The 19,934-nt window shown below is 46.9% G+C and overlaps 1 protein-coding gene across 1 annotated transcript in view; it reads left to right on the forward strand.

Moving 5' to 3' along the window:
• Window positions 1-641: 641 nt before the first annotated feature.
• Usp22 (ubiquitin specific peptidase 22) overlaps window positions 642-19,934 on the forward strand; it is a 26,159-nt gene continuing 6,866 nt past the window's right edge. The window contains exons 1-8 of the mRNA XM_028776591.1: window positions 642-987; window positions 6,952-7,084; window positions 8,605-8,718; window positions 12,453-12,554; window positions 13,293-13,462; window positions 16,830-16,977; window positions 17,648-17,753; window positions 18,928-19,086. Of these exons, the coding sequence (XP_028632424.1) occupies window positions 817-987; window positions 6,952-7,084; window positions 8,605-8,718; window positions 12,453-12,554; window positions 13,293-13,462; window positions 16,830-16,977; window positions 17,648-17,753; window positions 18,928-19,086 (1,103 nt within the window). The 5' untranslated portion in view covers window positions 642-816. The remainder of the gene's footprint in view (window positions 988-6,951; window positions 7,085-8,604; window positions 8,719-12,452; window positions 12,555-13,292; window positions 13,463-16,829; window positions 16,978-17,647; window positions 17,754-18,927; window positions 19,087-19,934) is intronic.

Here is a 19,934-nt window from a genome sequence, read left to right on the forward strand (position 1 = left end):
AAAAAAATTCGTCTGCCGGCTGGCATTCTAGTTCAATAGGATAGCGCTGAATAAGATCCTAGAGAAGGAAACCCACTCTGTGCTCTTGCCGTACTCAATCCCCAGCTGTGGCTCTACTATACCCAACCCAGTAGCCAAGATGGCAGTCTCTGCAGAAACGCCCACACAAGGAACTCCACTGACCAACAGAACATGGAAATCCTCCTCGCAGGGAACGCGCAGACGCAGGCCCTGCCCTGCCCCACCCCGTCCGTCGCCCCGCCTCTTTGCGGCAGAGCTCAGGCCGGTGCAAACCGGTTCAGCGGCCTGACGGACACTCAGTTTTACCCAATCCTCAGCACGCCCCGCCTTCCAAGAGGAGACTCGAAACGTCACATCATTGGCAACACCGGAGGCGGCTCGAAAGCAAACCGGACCAGCCCTCCAGGCTATAATAGGTGCAGACCGTGCCTCAGACAGGCAAACAACCAATGGCGTGGCGCAGGGGCGGGATCCGTTGGCCCAACCCGCTTGACTTCGGCTTTTCTCGGGAGCTAGCGGGAGAGAGGAGGGCTGATAGGCGGGGCCTAGAGTGGCGGAGCCTGCGCATTAAGGCCGTCAGCCTGGGTGACGTTATCCTTTCCCGAGGACAGCCCCGCCCCGCCCCACCCCGCCCCGCCCTCCTCGAAGTCGGAGGGTTCTGTGTGAACGCTCCGTGCTGCTGTCGCCTGCCCGGGTTCTCAACGCGGTCTTTGTCCCTCCAGCTTTGTTCTCGCCGCGCTGGCGTCGTCCTCGCCCCCGTCGCCGCCTGCCCCGCGCGCCCGGGCCTTGCCCGCCATGGTGGCCAGGCCCGAGCCCGAGGTCGAGGCCATGGACGCTGAGCTGGCGGTGCCGCCGCCGGGCTGCTCGCACCTGGGCAGCTTCAAGGTGGACAATTGGAAGCAAAACCTGCGGGCCATCTACCAATGCTTCGTGTGGAGCGGCACTGCCGAGGCTCGCAAGCGCAAGGTGCGCCCGAGGCCTGCGCCGCTCTCCAGGCTAGGATGCGGGGAGTGTAGGTGGGAGTGGGAGAGGAGAAGCCTGGTAGTGTGGGGAGGGAGCTAGAGGGAACCTGGCCTTGCGGGGAGGGCGTGAGGGGAAGCCTCGCCGTGCAGGGAAGGGGCAGAGAAAGTAGCAAGGCGAAGCCTCTCGGTGGAGGGAAGAGGCTAAAGGAAGCATCCTGGTTAGGGGAAGGGGGACATGGAAAAGCCTCGTGGTGTAGGGAGGTGTCTAGAGGAAGCATAGTGGTGCAGGGGGATTAGGAAGAGCTTCGCGGTGCAGGAAGGGGGCTAGAGGAAGCATCGTGGTGCAGGGAGGGGGCTAGAGGAAGCATCACGGTGCTGGGAGGGGGCAAGGGACTGCCTAGTTGGCGCTGTTGGGAGTGTGGCGACGGAAGCCTTGAAGGGAGGGGGAGGGGAAGGGGGAATCTGAGTTAAAATGAGTCGGAGGAGGAGGAAGATCTGTCTAGGCGTTCCTTTGCGGAGTAGTCCTTGTCTGTAAAGGTCGCGGCGGAGGGTCGGGGTCTGCTGGGTAGTTCTGTGGTTAGCAGCCAGTTCCTGGGGCTGAGACCCGCCGCGGACACCTGAGGCTGGCAGGGCCTCTGCGCACTCGAGTTGGGAAGCGAGATTTTTAGTATGTAGGAGGTGATTGACAGCCGCAGCCATCGAGGTAGTGGGGCTATTTTGTTGTTTGCTGTAAATCTCAACTATGAATATTTTACTAGTGATTTGGAGATCAGAAAACGTTATTCTTTAATCTTAAAAAGCTTCATTAGTACAATTTGATTTTGAAGGTGAAAGCTGAAATAGGAAATTTTGTTTGTTTCTATCATAAGTAGCGTTTTATAACGGGAGAACTGACAAATCCGCTGGGTATATAATGTTAAGCATCAAATTCTCTTTAGTTTTTCGAGACAGGGTTTCTAGACCAGGGTGGGCTCTAACTCACAGAGATCCGCCTGCCTCAGCTTCCTGAATGCTGGGATTAAAGGTGAATGCAAACACACTCTAAATTCCCCCTTTTTAATCAATTGTGGCCACAATATATATCTTTTAGGGCGTTAAAGGCTAATGTTCTATAACAGATAGTCTGTTAGGATTGGAGCAAGATTTTTGGTAATCGAAGCATATGATTAAAAGAAATACTAGAGTTGGGTTACTTTGTATTTTGAGACAGAAGTCTTTCTATGTGGTCCAGGCTGACCTTAAACACCCAATCTTCCTGTCTCAGCCATGTGTGGACTGGAATTACAGAAGTGAACAAACCATCACTCCTGGCACAGAAATACCAGATTGGCACCAATGTTCCACAGGTCATAATTTTGTCACTGGTCTATTCTGTTGCTTCTTGGATTGAGATGTGCTATAAAGTCATTTTTACATGGGATTAAATGGAGGAATCTTCCCCTTTCTCTTTCCATGTTTTGCTTTCTCCATCACCCTAGACTGAGTTTTATATAGCATCACACAAGGAAATGAAAAGTTTCTTTTTTAATTAGGGCTGCTCAGCTCAATATTTAAATTTCCACCGTGCTAGACATTTATTAAGTGACCTTCACAGCCGAGAGAGCAGACACCGGTACAGCACTCAGAAGTTGTATTGTTTGGGTGGACTGCAGTAGAATAGGAAATGGATGCAGGTAGCCGGGCTCTGAAGGTGCCCAGGCTTCAGCTTGTGAACAGAACACTCCTCAAGTTCCCTCCAACTCAGAATGTCTTCATTTCACAAGTCAGTGGTTCTTTTTGAAAAAAAGTTTGGCCGTGCATGATGGTGAAAAAAAAAAAATACAAGTAGCCAGGAAAGGTATTCATCTTCAGCCATCAGAGCAAGGCTGGTTAAAACTGCACTGAAATTCCATTTCACCCCAGGCAAAATAGGTACCCCAAGAAAGATGGTAGCAAATGCGTGGGGGAGAGGGGACCGTATACACACTGCTGGTGGGGGTGCAAGCTGCTGCAGCCTTCTGTGAACCAGTGGAGAGTTCTCAAAGAGCTAGGGGTGGACTACCTGGTCACCAAGCTACCACATCCTAAGTATAGTATAGACCTGGAGGACTCTAAAGAAGCACAGTGATGCAGAAGGGGACTGGGGGAAGGGGATCCAAGAAGTCAGGGAAGGAGAGGGATAGTATGAGAGGTGAATTGAACAAGGTTCAGTAAATATGTATTAAGATGTCATAATGAAACTGCTATATGACAACTTAAAAAAGTGAAGTAACGCTGTAGGTGTCTGTCAGGGTTTTTTGCAGCATGTGGGGTGTGACTTAGGAGACCCAGCGCCTTCATGTGGATGTGGTGGCAAAAGCTCCCTGCATGGCCCGTTCCAGGTTATCTTCCAGTTTGTTCCACCAGCTCAGGAGCCACATTCCTCCAATTGCCCACAGCAACCACTGTGGGTGGGAAGCAGCTTAGCTGCTGCTGGCTCTACAGGCTGGCTGCGCTGCTCCACAGGACCCCGTCAGCACCCTGGGCACCCATTGTGCCTCTCACTGGCTGCTTCATGATGACGCCTAAATGGGGTTTAAAACCTGAGCCTGGAGGATGACTGGGAATTCATCTTCAAACTTAGCAGTATTGGTAGATGGAAACTGGAGTTAATAGCGGCCATGACCTCTGCCACTGTCCTCGGGCTGCTGTGAAACTCCCAGGCCCCAAGTGCAGAGCTGGCGTGAGATATCGGGAGGCTTCCCTGCCGGGACTCTAGAAAGAATCCATCCTGTGCACCCTCTTCCAAGACCCTGGCCACAGCCTTCAGTCTCTGCCTCATCATTCACGTGGGTTTAGCTTCTAGTCCCATCACCATCTCTTAGGAGGGGAGGCTACTTGTGCCAGCCTTTAGCTAACCCCAGACTGTCTGGGTTAAACATGCCTGTGCTTAAATATTATGCACTTCAATTTTGAAGGTGTTTAATGAGCTACCCCAGGGCTTTGAGGGTTTTTTTCAGTGCTATGAAGTAAACTATTGTCTAAATTGCACCCTTCACTTGTGGGATAAATGAGCCCAGAAGATGCACTGCACATAAGCTCTATAGCTAGGTAAGCACCTGCTTCAGGATCTTGAACTGACTCTATATGCCAGTAAGTAAAGGTTAAACTTAGGGTTGTGCTAGACATACTTCAGTAGTCCAGTAGCCGCATGTGTCTAACAAACAATATAAAAGGTGTAAGGGGAGGGTTATTATTAATAACTATTTGAGTTTTTTTAAGACAGTGTTTCCCTATGCTGGCCTCAAACTCAGCAGTCCTCCTGCCTCAACTTTCAGAGTGCTGAGACTACAGGTGTGTGCCATTGTGTTTTGCTAAAGTCAAGGTTTTATCTCTGTCAGAGACCACTTCTGTTTTCTATGGTCATTGCAAATTACAGTGTGTTGACTAGCTGATGATGTTGAGAAGGGAAGCTGTCCTGGCTTTTTTTTGTTTTTTTTTTCCTATCCATTAGCCCAAAAAGATGTGTCTTCCATGCAAGTAGCAAACCTCCAGTTCTGGCTTAGTCTCGCATGCAGATTGTGCAGTAGAGCGCCACCAACTGGTGAGAGGCAGGCAGGCCGTCCATGAGGACTTTCTTGCTCTCAAACTAGCATAGAGACTCTGCTTATTTTGTGTGTTGGAATCATACCCCTTAGAAGATACAGGTTATTTCAGTTTTGAACTGTTTGCTCTTTTTTGAGCCCTCCATCCCCGCCCTGTGCTCATCCAGTCTGAGATGGTGATCCTTTAAGTTATTGCAGGATTTCACCTGTTTACCTAATTAGGTCCTCTTTGTGTTTGTTTTGTATTCTGCTTTTTAAACCATGTGCTAGAAGATGTATACATCTTGATGATTTAATAGAGTCGACAAAAAGGGCCAGTGTGGCTCAGAGGTGCTTGCCACTGAACCTGGTGGCCTGAATTTGATCCCAGGACAACAGCACCACTGCAGAGGAGAGCAACCTGTCTCTTCCTGCCAGTCCTTACTCCCATCTTCAAGGGTATCTGCTAAGGCTTTCATGGTGTTTGGTTTGCTGCTACCTCTATTTTATGTAGTGGGAGCATGTGGCGTGTGCTTACTATGTAGCTTCTTTCTCAGTGTTGTGTCTGTTGAGATTCATTCTCGAAGCAGATTATAGCCGTTTCCTGCATAATACTCTGATGAAGTCTAGGAGTTTTACAGCTTATAAATTCAGTTTAATACTTCCTTTTATTAAAAAAAAGAAACCTACAATAAGTAATGTCAGAAAACAATTGTCATGCGTTTATATAATTTTCATTGGTTCATTTAACAGTTCTTTATTTTACATGTATGAATATCTGCCTGATGTATGTCTGTGTATCATTGTGGGCTTCTACAGAGGCAAGAAGAGGGCATCAGATTCCCTGGAGCTGGAGTTGCAGGAAGTTGTGAGTTGCCATATTGTTGTTGGGGATTGAACTCAGGTCCTCTTTGAGAACAGCCAGTACTGAGAACAGCCAGTACTTTTTTTTTTTTTAACTGTCATGCCATTTCTAGGTCCATTTTTACAATTTTCTTCCCCATGTTAGGAATTGGTAGGTGACATCTTGGTAATTATTGCCATTGAACTCCATAAGAATGAGGACATAGTCTGTGGCTATAATAATGAACACTGTCCAGGAATAATGAAGGAATATGGCTATCTCATACATAGTCCATACTCAAATACTGACATGTATTGTTTTCAGATACTAAACTCCTTGAGCTAACCTATAGTGAGAAATGGCTGGGACCAGATGTTTAGTAGTTAGACCTGCTGGGCACTCTGGATCCAAACCTAATCACAGTTTTAGGGAAAAACACACACACACACACACACACACACACACACTCTAAACAAAAACAGAAACTCAGTAGTCCAAGTACATCAGATAGAGCAGAATGCTACCTTTCATGACTGAAGGAACATCAGACTGTGAGTTGGAGTATTCAATGCTGTGCAGTTTGTGCTGACCTCCACCAGATTTTGGCACATTGCATCTGCTCCTTGTCCTCTCCAGCCACAGGCTGTACGGGGTTACTTGCCCTGCTTGTTCTGTGTGTCCTGTAGCCTGTGCTCCATGTCCTTGCCCATATCAGCATAACTTTGTTACACAGTGCTGGCATTGTTTATCTGTTCATTGACTTGGTGTAGGTACTTGGTGTATTTTGCAGTTTCTGAGTATCATTGTTATTTTGCCTGGTGATGTAGCGTCCACATGTGATTCTGTTTCAGTCCGTTGTAGGCTGTGAATACTTACAGAAAGTGGGCTATAAAGACTTCGGGAAAGCTTGAATGTGTTCTTGTGTGATGGTAATTTCATATCGACTTTTGTCCTTTTGTTTTTATCAGGTGTAAGTAATTCATTCTTACTGTTGATATCTGTGTCACATTGTGCCCTGCTCGCCCAGTGAGCATCCCATAACTCTTCCTCTTTCTGTACCCGACCCACGGTACTGCAAATCGGCATATGCTTGAGTAGTGTGAATATTGAGAATTGCCTACCACTGTGTTCGTATTTATTATGATTGCCTTGCTGGGTTTCTGTGGCCTTTCTTTTCAGTGGACTTTTCTCTTTTGTTCCCATATATTGCTTTGATTCATGTCCCTCTTCTTGGGTTGTTTTATTTTGGTTTTTTTTTTTAAGAGCCTTGATTCTCAAACCTCAAAATGATACCGAGATTAAGGACGGCTGGGTATGAGCTGCTGGTTGGAGTGCAGGTGGTGCTGGCCTGAGGTGCCAGTCAGGACTGGGTATGGGAATATAATGGCATCGTAGCTGTGCTCTTGTTGATCTTAAATTCAGCCAAACTAAGTGCTTTGGGGAGACTGAGGAGAATGTGATACAGTGATAAGACTAAGAAGACAGCCCCTGCCCTTCTTCCGTTGCTTGACACGGACTCCGTGTTTCCCCTGGGAGCCCCTGTTATTCCTACACTGCTCATAACTTGTTATCTAAATTTCAGGCAAAGTCCTGTGTCTGCCATGTCTGCGGCATCCACCTGAACCGGCTACACTCTTGCCTCTACTGTGTCTTCTTTGGCTGTTTCACAAAGAAGCACATCCATGACCATGCCAAGTCAAAGCGGCACAACCTGGGTAAGGTGCCCTCCTCCTGCAGGGGACAGGATCAGGCATAGGCTCTGGGAGTGAGCATGCTCTCTCTCCAGAAAACCCACTGTGATGGAATGGTCCTTTTGAAACTGAACTCAAGTGGACGATACCATTTGCTTGAAGCTTTTTTAAGTGGTGTTAAATGTCAGCGAGGTGTTTTCCTGGTTTCCAGTAAATCAGGTTCATGAAAGGCTGGCTGAGCATTATATGACATCAGGTATATGCCGTGTGTGTGGGAAGGGTGGGGGGGATTAGAATTGTTTGTGTGTCCAAAGATAACCTTAAACATCTGATTATCCTTCTTCCAACCTCCCCACCCCACCAGTGCTGGCATTATAGGTATGTCCACTATGTCCAGCAGTTGCTTTGTTCTTCGAAACAGTCTTGTCGCATTACTCAGGATGGCCCCATACATAATGGGCTCCTCCTATGTCAGCCTTCAGTGTGCTGGGATTCTAGACATGTGTCGTCACACTTAGCTTGCTCTTGGTTAACATAAGCATTTATGGCCACCAGTTTCCATCTTAGTGCTTTGTCTACCCCCTCCCCAAGTCCAGAAGTTTTAGAGTGATAGGCTCACTCCTTCCTTCATTTGTTTTTTTCCCCAAGACAGAGTTCGTCTGTGTAACAGCTCTGTCCTGGAACTCTTTTGTAGACCAGGCTGGCCTTGAACTCAGATCCACCTGCCTCTGCCTCCCAAGTTTTGGGATTAAAGATGTGTACCACCATGCCTGGCAGGTTTTAATTTTCATTTCTCTTGAAATATTTTCTTATTTTCCTGAGATTTCTCCTTTGACTCGATGGGGATATTTCTGTCCCATTTACACCTTTTCCAAGGTTTTGGATTTTTTTTTTGTTTGTTTTGTTTTTCTGTTATCGTAGAGTTATTCCATTGTAATCAGAAAGCTATTGTTTCAGTGGAATCCATGTGTCGAGTCTGACAGCACCTCAGAAAGTGACACCTAGAATTATCCCTGTGGCCCAGCAATTCCAACTCTCATGAATTTTAAAGTAGCAGTTGCTACTCTTTCACTTGCCCCTGGAGAAAAAGCAATACAGTCAAGATGAAAGGAAACAGCAAATAGCTGTTGCCTCTCTTAGATTGCCAGCCATTCAGGGTGTAGCAAAGCCTTGTTCCCAGTCAGGTTGCTGGGAACGCCTGTGGACCTAAAGTAAATGCTCGGTGATGTTTAGCCCTAGTTTTGAGTTCTGAGCTTGTGCAGCTGAAGCAATTTATGGCTCAGCTGTCCTGATCCATAAATTAGTACTTTGCAAGGCTCAGATGTGTGTCTCATTCTCAATCAGCCCTCGGGGAAGCTTCTGGAGACAGCAGACACACCTCACCCACCCTGGATAAACCCTGGAAGTTGGAGCACCTGTAACTCAGGGAGAAAAAACACTCTAAGCAGGTGGTGTTCAGAGAACATGTCTCTGAGTTCAGCTGTCTGAAGGACCACCTTGCTGTGCCAGATTGAATTATGTTTGTTCCCCTTTTCTCTCTGCAGCCATCGATCTGATGTACGGAGGTATTTACTGCTTCTTGTGTCAGGACTACATCTATGACAAAGACATAGAAATCATTGCCAAAGAGGAGCAGCGCAAGGCTTGGAAGATGCAAGGTGTGTTCACCATGCTTAGAAGGTTGGGTGACCCGAAAGTGGTCAGGGAAGCTGGTTTGGGCCAGGTAGGAGAGAAAAACAAGCCCTAACTCCTGTGGCAGCCATCCAGCTTGTAGGAGTGATAACTACTGCTGAAGCATGGAGATTTGGCTGAAGTGGGTTATTGGTCCTCAGGGGAGGATGGATGGCTCTTCCACTACAATACCCCAGGCTGTCCATCCTCTGCTACACATTACAGTCCCTCCCTTTTCTTACTCAATTTCAACCTTGGCAGATTGGGATACTGTATTGTTTCTTGCTGGGCTGGTGTGAAAATTCTAAAATATTGGGCCAGGTGTCTAGCATATACAAGGCCTAGGGCTTGAATCCTAGCACTACTAAAAAGGAAGAAACAAAACCTGTTGAAATATTCCCATGCCTAAATGATTTAAGCTCTTCTTGGCAGTGGAGTTAGATACATCACGGGGACAATAACATTAGGAATTTTGTTATCTTTTTATGTCTTTCATACATAGCAAAAACAGCCTGTCTCAGCATTCACAAGATAAGTTTGTGTTCCACGTAAAGCAAAGTCCAGAAACCACACAGAAGTACCTCCTTACACAGTGTCAGTCTATAGCGGCTTGTGTTCTCATGCTGTGTTACCCAAAAAACCTGTATGTAATGGGCTAAAGGAAGCCTGCACCCAGCTGGCTCTTGGGAAATAAAATGCCAACAGCCAATGGCTGGGCAGGGTGGAAGAGGCAGAACTTTTATGATTCTTAGGTAAAAAAAAACAAAAAACAAAAAAACCCGCAGGGGTGAGGAACAAGGAATTTGGCCATGAGTGGGGCATGGGACTGACCGTGCTTTTAAGGAGAGAAGGGTGAGGTGGCTGAAGTGTAGGTACAAAGGAAAAGTGGCCCCATGGCAGGGCTGCCCAGAAGGAAGCTGGGTAACAAAATATAGACTTAAGAAGTGTTAACTCGGGAATATTGGAAGGGAGTGTGTACTAGCCAAGGAGGGAGGTTCAGGAAGTGCCCAACCATTGAACACTTAAAAACTTGGAATGCTAGATAAAAGCATATGGTAACAATTTAATTACTCCTGAAGTACAAACTATTATATGTCTTCTTGGTAAAGTTTAGAATAGTAAGATGGTCCTTTAGTTCACTACCTATATGGAAGCCACCCAGTTCCTTGAATGTTTCTGTTTGCAGAGGTTGGGATCTTCTGTTAACTTACCATAAAAAGAAATCTTACATCATAATAAATGTTACACAAAGATCTTTAGCAAATACCTTTGTGACTTTATATGCCTTCATTAATAAAATCTCATATTTAACAACTGTATAACCCCATAGTGAAGAAAAATAAATGAAAGGGGTTTTAAATTTTGCTGCATGCACATCTTCCTGTCAACATCCAGTGTTTTGTCACTCCCCACCATACATTCACAGTCAAAATCTCTAACTGAACCTGGAACACAACATTTCAACAAGACAGTCTTATCAGTGAGCCTGAGGATTGGGCTGACTCTGGCCCCACCCAGCACTGGGGTCACTAGCACATGCTATTGTGCCTGGCTTCTGCCCTGTGTGCTAGGATCCTTCTTTGGGTTGTCGTGCTTACATAGCAAGCACATTAGCCAGTAAGCCATCTTCCCTGCCAGGTGGAACGTCTTTTAATACATATGATTTGATGCATTTTAAGTTTTATCTATCTATATAATGTCCTTAACACAGGCGGTCTGTCACAGTGAGCCTGCATTTCCTTCAGGTGTGGTAGAACGTGATGAGGTAGTGAGACACAAGGAGCAAAGGAGAGCCTGCCAGTATGCATTTGTTCAGATAGGCCTCTGATTTAATGGATGAGCCCTCCATCAGCTCATTCCTTCATTCTCAGGGCATCAGCGTGGCCAGGTAGTGCCCTGTGGCTGTGGGTTCTGTGGGGCTCTGCTGAGGTCAGGAAGGAATAACTCACTTTGAGGGCACGTTGGAGAACCTGACTTAGCCCAGTGCTTCCACACCAGTGTCTCCACTCACCTCATCCAGACTGAGTACTGCAGAGATAGGTCCCTGGCCAGGGGTTTACTCTCAGCGCCACGGTACGCTGGAAAACGTAGTACAAAAGCAGCACTGTCAGTGCCTTGTAGGAGAGGCATCCTTCTCCTGGTAGTGGGTGGAGGATGGAGCAGCTACGCTTCCCTAGTGGCTTAGACTCCTGCACCCCTGCCAGGTGCTTGGTGGCTCTGGTGGCACCATAGGTTTATGTTTCTGTCTCTGTCACATATTTAGTCACAGGTACAGAAGTGTTACGAAGCTTTATTCTTTATTACTTCTAGGTTTCCCTGTTTTTTTCCTTTTCAGTTTCCAGAGATGCTCACAGTTGTCTGCACTAACAGTGCAGGGTCTGGTATGTCCCGCTTAACCAGTGAGTCTCTGTGTGCAGGAGGGGTAGACCACCACCATGCTTGGCTGCTCTTTATTGGAAACTCACTGTGTCTTAGTTTGCTCTCTTACTGGGAATAAAAACACTGAAAAACACAGCTCACACTTCCACTTCACAGTCCATCCCATAGGAAGTCAGAGCAGGAACTGAAGCAGACGTCATGGAGGAAAACTCCTCGTGACTCACTCCACTCTTTCTTATACACACCAGGACCACCTCCCCCAGGCCAATTTGATGGAAGCAGTTTTTTAGTTGAGGTCTCCTCGTCCCAGATGATCCTAGCTGTGTCAAGGTGACAAAAGTTAACCATCCTACAGCACAGTCTCCTGAGGGGTCAGGGTTTTGTGTTTAACAGGTTGTTTCTGAAGGAAAATCTGACTTGTATTTTTTTTTCCTGGCCCCTCAGAACGATACTTATCACTGTCATGTGGGGATGTATTGCTTCTTTGTGCAGGACACTTGAGTTTAACATACATGTGGCAGGATAAAACAGGATTCTTCAGTCATTCTTACTCCATCTGGCAGGGAATGCACTCTTCAGGTGTGTTCAGTTAGGGATTTTAAGTTCTGGGAGCGTGGAGCAGCCCTCTTGAGTGAGTCGTGTGGGAGGGAAGTGTGCTCCTCCTCATCAGCTTTTGGCCATCATTGTTGTGGTTCCGGTCTTCTGTGATGTGTTCAACAGGCAGATCAGAAGTGCATTTTAAGCTGTGTGTGGTGGTGCATGGTTTCACAGTCTTAGCATTTGGAAGATGGGCAGGCTAACCTTCGAGTTTGAGGCCAGCCCAGTCCAGCAAATTCCAGGTCAGCCAGGGCAACACAGTGAGGCCATAACTCAGACAACAAATAAACAACAAAGTGTGTTTTCTGTTTCTTATGTAATTCTTTGGCTCAAGCATGGGCCACACATACAGTAGACAAGTGCTCTGCTACTGAGTTGCACCCCACACGTAAAACTACATTTTCTCTGTCAGTCTCATTTCCAGGAGATCCTTCCTGAGATACTAAGTTGCTCCCATTGGAGCTGGCTGCTATTATCTCTACCCCAGGTTTCAAGGCATTTGAGAAACATTAGTGTCTGGTGGTTTAGTAGGTTGTGTTCCCTTCCTTGACTCAGTAAACATGGCATGTTTATAGACACTCACTGAGGGGAACTCCTGTTGGTGATTTGACATCTCTCAGCACAGTAGGGTGTTAGAAGAAGGATACCTTTCTGAAATGTAGCCCAATATGTGTCAAGTCGTCAAAGCTTTTATTTACCAGAGATCTTAGCTAATGATCCCTGAGACTGTTCTTCATCTCTTTAGGTGTTGGAGAGAAGTTTTCAACTTGGGAACCAACTAAGCGGGAGCTGGAACTGCTGAAGCACAACCCGAAGAGGCGGAAGATCACCTCCAATTGCACCATAGGTTGGTGAGGGGTGCGCAGGGTGCTCTGCTTTCAGTCCTGCTTAGATTTCGTTCCCCAGAGTGGCAGTAGGCCTTACCTAACTGAGTCCCTCATGGATTTCTTAAGCATCTAGCTCTTAAGCACCTGGTCTTCAGGGGCTACTGTAGATGTGGGATGCAGAGGGGTGAGTGGATATGGCCCCGTCCAGCTCCTTGGCATCTGCCTATTTGAAGGGATTCAACTGTATCAAGTCAAAGCTGCTCTTCAGGGAGAGGTGACATGCCAGTGAGTGAGGGTGTTCACTGTCTCTCCCCTTACCTCCTGGAACTCTGTAGATCAGTATGGTCTTAAAGTCTGAGGTCCACCTGCCTCCGCCTCCCAAGTGCTAGAATTAAAAGTCGTGTGTGTGTACACACACACACGCACACAAACACACCCCTACCTACCTCACCCCTCATACTGACCATGTCTTTTAAAAAGGAGGATGTATATTTTAGAGCTTGTTTGAAAACCACTTGGTTTTGTTAGAGAGGTTCTGTTTGACCTGTTTTCATAGTAAATGTGTTTGTGAAAACATAAGGACCAAGTGGAGGGGGCAGTGGTGACGAACATTCTGTGTTCCATTAAAGATTAGCGAACACAACACTTGGCTACTCTTCTCGTGCTGCTGGAATAGTTGAAGACAGTCACTGGTCGTGAAGGTGTAGCTGGGCCTGAGCTCCGTGCACAGGTGACGGTGCTCTTGACTTTCCGTCCAGGTCTGCGTGGACTGATCAACCTGGGGAACACGTGCTTCATGAACTGCATCGTGCAGGCGCTGACCCACACGCCGCTTCTGAGAGACTTCTTTCTGTCAGATAGGCACCGCTGTGAGATGCAGAGCCCCAGCTCCTGCCTGGTCTGTGAGATGTCCTCTCTCTTCCAGGAGGTGAGTGCAGCTGCTTCTGGGGTTGGACAGCTATACAATTGCCTTTAAAAAAGCGTGAAATAGAATTGATGAAAACCTTGCCTAATTATCTATGTGACTGTACTGTGGAAGACAAGGCTTTTACAAAGGGATTGTTAGAGATGGTGTTTTTAGGCAAATTGTTCACCTAGGAGAGGAGCCCTCAAAGTGGCAAATGTGGCAGAGTCCACTTATGGATGGCATTTGTCTCAAGAGTCCTGCAAGAAAAAAAAAAAAAGTCGTTCAGTCTGCTATGTAGATTCAGGAAATCTGCAGCCGTGCACCTTCCCAAGTGTGTTTTGTCAAAGGCTTCTACCCTGCAGACTGGCAGCAGGGAGACAGTGCTGAGGCTGTGTCCTTGATCTAATCATAGCTACACTTTTGCTGTGCCTATTGATGCCTCTTTAGGCTTGATCTCAGGACATACTATCTACGTAGACTCAGGCCAGGTATTAGAACTGAAATAACTTATTTTCCCATCCTAGAAACCAGAAACCAGCAGACAAGCCTCTTTTTTTTTCAGCGATCTTTTACCAGTCTGCATCCCGGTCTTTGCTCAAGTGTTGACTGGGTTGCTTTATGCCGTGGCCCAGGGTTGAGCAGGGTTACACAGTGACTTTGCAACTGAGGTGACTCAGCTGGCCCTTCCAGAACAAGGTTGCCAATTTTTGCTCTAGTCCAGCCTATTGCTGACCCCTGCGTTGCTGGTGACTGGAGCTATGGTAGCGAGCAGACAGGCAGAACTGTCAGAGGCTGCAGGGTAAGAGAAAGTGTGCTGAGAAATGAGTCCTGGACTTCACTGGGGTAAGCAGCTACTTACCATGTGATTATTTTTTAAACTCAGGCTTAGTAAAGTATAATTTGCATTCAGTAAAATATCCTAGTATATAGTTCTGTGAGTTGACAAATGTGTGACACCTCCACCTTCATACCTTTCTGAAGCCAAGACCACTGCTCCCAGAGACACGGGTTTTTGTTCCCAGAATTCCCATTCCCATGCATGTGATATGGAGGGATGTGTAGCACATTTCCCAGGTGCTGTGTGTGTGCAATAGTCCACCATCCTCGCTAGGTTTGTCTGTCTCTCCTTGGTGTGGTACATCAGCGTCCATGTGGGCTGTCTTTCTTGGCAAAGAACTTGTGTAGTGGTCATAGTGCAGTTAATGGGGGCCTGGGTCAGACACTGTGGGCTGGTTTCCAGTTCTTAACTTAACTTGGTTAAGTTGCTGTCCTTGGTTTTGAGTATGCAGTATTAAACAGTCTACTGCAACAAGTACTTCATGGTTTAGTGCTGTGTGAATCTGTTGTTCAGTTCTAGTCTCTAGCTGTTCATTGCTAGTGGAAGTTGAACGTCTTTCATTTGATAAAGAAAACCCAAAATGTTACACATTCCAAGGCCATGGTCAACAATGCAATGCCACAGAGAATTCCACACCCGCCCTGGTCAGTACACACTTCATAAATTACCTTCAGACTGTCTGTTGAGTTTCACTGGGTTTTTGTGTCTTGATACATGAAAACAGTTCATCCGCAACTTAGTTTAATACCCTGCTTTATGGGTCCTGACAGGAAGTGTAGAGGTCACCAAATCAAACCAAACCCTGAAAGCCACAGACACAGCTTCAGGGCCAGGCAGGCACTGTCTCTGGGATGTCCATCTAGGCAACACTTCCGAGATTGTGTTGTGTGACCTCAACACAGCCTTGGTTGTCACACACAATGCATTTACATTGCTCCGTGTGCCAGTGCCAGGAAGTGCTGCCTGAGACGCCTCAGTCACCTCAGATGTTGTGTGGTTTACCGTCCGTGCAGTCTCCAGCTCAGAGGAAGCACAGTGATGCCGTTTCTCAATATGTCAGTATGTCTTCATATATCTCTAGGTTGTAATGTTGATCTTTGGTTTGAAAACTGCTGTTTGAATTGCTGAACTGAGTTTCAGAGTTTGTTTTTTTAAAAGGTTTGGGATTAAAACAGAATTTCCCCCATTTCTAAAATGGCCTTAAATATACTTAATTTCATATTGTGTGTTTCCATGAAGTGGCTTCTCAGGCAGAAGAAGCCCTGGTCCAGTAGTGATGCATTCTGGTATAAATGGGCACCTGGTTGGCTCTTGGCTTACTGTGCCGTTGATCACTTTCCTTAGAAGGGATGTATGATGTTCCTTTTAAGAAGGAACTTCTAATTCTCAGTTTATAGACAGGCTTGGGGTGAAGCTCAGCAGGAGACCTACTGCTCAGTATACCTGAGTAGACCTACTGAGTATACTCAGTATACCTGAGTAGACCTGCTGAGTATACTCAGTATACCTGAGTAGACCTGCTGAGTATACTCAGTATACCTGAGTAGACCTACTGAGTATACTCAGTATGCCTGAGGCCCTGAGTTTGATTCCCTTATTGCAAAATGGCCCAGGAGTTAGCTTTGATTTTCTTAGGTTGCAAAAGGGCTTACAGGCTCAGGAGGCTTGCTCACTTGGTAGCTGTTTACATTGGTGACAGATTGATACTGACAGCCATTTACAAAGCAGGAACATCAGTTGGGTGAGGAATTGGGAATATCCCATTTCTTGAGACCCTAAGGCTTACGTGTATACATAGACCAATGATAATAAGCAACAGGATGGCCTTGAGGAAGAGATGCTGGCATAGGCGTCCTTGTCCTGAAAAATCTGAACTCCAAATATTCTGTGATCTACAACTTTCTGAGCACATGAACATTTTCAGATTGCTGGATTCAGAATGTCTTTGCAAGTATTCCAAACACAGAAACATTCAACTCTTTTCACCCAGTTATGTATGACATCTAGCCCGAATGTCACTTGATAAAACAAAAATAAATAAGTAAATGTCAGCAGCTGTGTAAGGAGTAGGCTCAAGCACACACAGCTCAGAAGGGAAAACCAGAGCTGCTCACATCAGCTGGTCTTAGGTGTCTAACCAAGCAGGGCTCTTGACTGCAGGAAGCATGACATGGAAGTGAGCCTCTAGGTCTAGTCTCTCAGCAGTAGACTCCTGCCTGGCTCCCTGAGCGTGCTGCAAGACATACATACGGCCAGCGGCAGTTTGTCCTCCCTGTGCTCCCATGCAGTCAGACACCATCCCAGGAGGGTGGGCAGGTGTTCTGTGAGGCAAACATTGTATAGAGTAAGTCACCTGAATTTGCTGTTTGCTTTGTGGGCTTATCAGTGGAAATAAAGTGGAGGAAAGTGAGTCCACGTAACAATCCAGTTTGCCAAAAGAAAAGCAAGTCCATTTGATCAAACTAGTCCTACCCAGTCTGTGCAGCTGTGATGTTTTGTGTGATGAAGACTGGCGGGTGTCCTATTGTCCCTTTCCTTCTCTCTAAACAGTTTTACTCGGGGCACCGCTCCCCACATATTCCGTACAAGCTGCTGCACCTGGTGTGGACGCATGCCCGGCACCTGGCAGGTTATGAGCAGCAGGACGCACATGAGTTCCTCATTGCAGCCCTGGACGTCCTCCACCGGCACTGCAAAGGTGGGCCTGACACCATCTCCATGCTAGGCTGGGACAGGTGGGGAGTTTCCTTAAAAATGGCACAGAGCAAGGCTGGTGCTCACCCGGGCAGCTGTAGGAGTGTGCTTGATTGTCTTGTGTAGTCAGTATAGTCAGGTTGTTTCTAGTAAGGAAAGCCACATGGTTGCTTCCAAGGAGTCCTCCATAGTGTGTTTGTTAGTATCGATTGATCTGGAATATTTTGGGAAGCAAGGTCTCACTGTGGCTCATCCTGGCCTAAAGCAGTGATCCTCCTGTCTCAGCCTCCTGAGTGCTGGGATTACAGGTAGGAATCTCTGTACAAGAGTAAAGATCCCAGCGTCAATGTGCTGGCATACACCCCTACAATCCCAGCATGCAAGAGGCAGAGGCAGGCAGATCTTCTGCCAGTTGAAGGCTAACCAGAGAGATACCTTAAGAGATACCTTACTTAATCTGTCAGGAAAAAAAAGGCAAGGAAGAATGACATTACCACCTCCTCCCTAGCCCGCGCCACCAGAGAGATCTCTCATGAAATGAATGCCTTCACTCTTCATAGAGTGTTGGTACCTCCTGTTGTCCCCCTACCTCTGCTGGGTGGATGTAGACTTGCTGGTTACTTTGTACTATCTTGGTGACATCACTAATGGTAACTACATATTTCATTCCTCAGGTGATGACAACGGGAAGAAAGCTAACAACCCTAACCACTGCAATTGCATCATTGACCAGATCTTTACGGGTGGGCTCCAGTCTGATGTTACATGCCAAGTCTGCCAGTAAGTGCTCCCACCAGCCAGACAGTCATCCTGGTGTCAGTCTGCCGGTGTACTTCCTGTCCCACTTCCCAGTCAGCATGCCTGGGCGTTGTGTGGACTTCGAGCCTAAAGCTCAGCACCACCTTAGGGAAGGCTCCCTGAGTTCTGTGGTGCTCATGATGGAACACCTACCCTAGTTTCAGGGTAGGGACAGTTTTATTTAAACAGCTGTGCTCTGGTCATTTGAGATAAAATACTTCTGGTAGAAAAGACACAAGAACTGGACAAGTTGACTGAGTCTGATGGCTCCTCTTCCCCTTGGAAGCCTGCAGAGTGTTGCTGTGGTACTCGCAGGATGTCCTCAGCAGCTTCATACACATTTCTCTGCTTTCCTTATAGCCAAGGCCAAGACCCAGAGCAGACAGCCCTGTGGTGGCAGATCATGGCTTCCGTGGTCCCCAGTGGGCTTTGGCTCCTTTTTCAATTGCTGACATAAAGTTACAGTTCTCAGGTGTGCCTGTTGCTTAGAGCATTCGTCTTCAGAAGCAGAAAGGATCTGTCAGCAGTGGCTGGAGCAGCCCCTCCACCCTGCACGCCATTGTTTGTATCCACTCCTGGGTTTTAAAACTCTGGCCACAGTCCCTCAGTACCACCTGCTGTCTGGACAGGGTTCAGGGCCAGGGTACAGGAATCTCAGGGTGCTTCTGAGGCTTTCAGCAGTGCTCCTCTGAGGCCTTATATTTGAGTAATATAGAATCCTTCCCTCTCTGGCCTTGTATGTTAGCAAGAGGTGGTCTTCAGTTTCCATCCTTATTTAGTCAATTTCTTATTCTGAGTTTCCTCTTTTAAATATTGTAACTTAAGCCTCCTGGCAGGAGTCAACCTTGTTAAATGCAGCAAACTTGTTTTTGGGAGGGGGTGGGGGTTTGCCATGTTTGGCCTGTACATACTTGTGCATGGAGGTCTCTCGTCTTGCCCATTCAGGGCACCTAGTTTCTGGGCAGTGTTTGTGCAGTTCCTGTTGTAAGGTGGATCCTAGAACAGAGTGCTGATTATAGCTCAGGACTTTATACTTTGTCAGACTCCTCAAACAAAGTCGTGACTGTACACTCCTGTTTTATCCTGAGGTACCTTGTGGGCAGATGGCCTGCCTCAGAGACCATATGTTCTTATGTGTTTTCCTCTTTCCCTGCAGCGGGGTCTCCACCACCATAGACCCCTTCTGGGACATCAGTTTAGACCTGCCTGGTTCTTCCACCCCGTTCTGGCCTTTAAGCCCAGGGAGCGAGGGCAGTGTGGTTAATGGGGAGAGCCACGCATCCGGCACCACCACTCTCACAGACTGCCTGCGACGGTGAGGCACATCCTGCAGGGTTGGTTCAGAGCACCATCTCTTCCTTCCATTTTACTACATGATTTGATCTTTAAAATTATTGGGGGGAAAAAAAGAAAAAAATGACAAAGAAAATTAGCACATCATTGTAGATTTCCTGCAGCTATAAGGTGACATGACGATCCTGATACCTTCACCCAGTCCTCCACCATGACACCCCACGGCACAGGTGGGGGGACAGGTATGTATGTCACAGCAGTTGCTGAGGCTGGTGTAGGGAGGAGCGTCACAGTTCTTCCCAGCCTTCCTTGCATCCACAACCCCCATCTGCTCCTCACCTAAGCAGTTCAATTCTAGCTTCCTCTAGATTTCTCAGGGAGGTTTGTGAGTGGACTCTCACTGTGGGATAGTCTCTTTCCACTTCTTGATCTCTGGCAGCCCAGAGAACTGTGTATGGGCATAGATTCCATTCCATTGCTGACTAGTGGACCTTGGGTGATGCACCATTTGTTTATTGAGCCATTTGTGTGTAGCATTGTGTGGCTGTTTGCTCCGTTCTAAGACAGGTTGTGTTGCTGGAAGTTAAAGAAAATTATCACCATTTCCCCAGACCTTTCATTAGTACTATTATATATGTGTACACACACACACACACTCACAGAGAGAGTTCATTAGTACTATTATATATGTGTACACACACACACACACTCACAGAGAGAGTTCATTAGTACTATTATATATGTGTATACACACACACACACTCACAGAGAGAGTTCATTAGTACTATTATATATGTGTATACACACACACATACACTCACAGAGAGAGAGAGAGACAAGCTTAAGAGAATCAGGAGAAGATGAAGACAA

This window comes from Grammomys surdaster, unplaced genomic scaffold, assembly GCF_004785775.1.
Source record: "Grammomys surdaster isolate TR1022 unplaced genomic scaffold, NIH_TR_1.0 270, whole genome shotgun sequence".
Lineage (NCBI taxonomy): Eukaryota > Metazoa > Chordata > Mammalia > Rodentia > Muridae > Grammomys > Grammomys surdaster.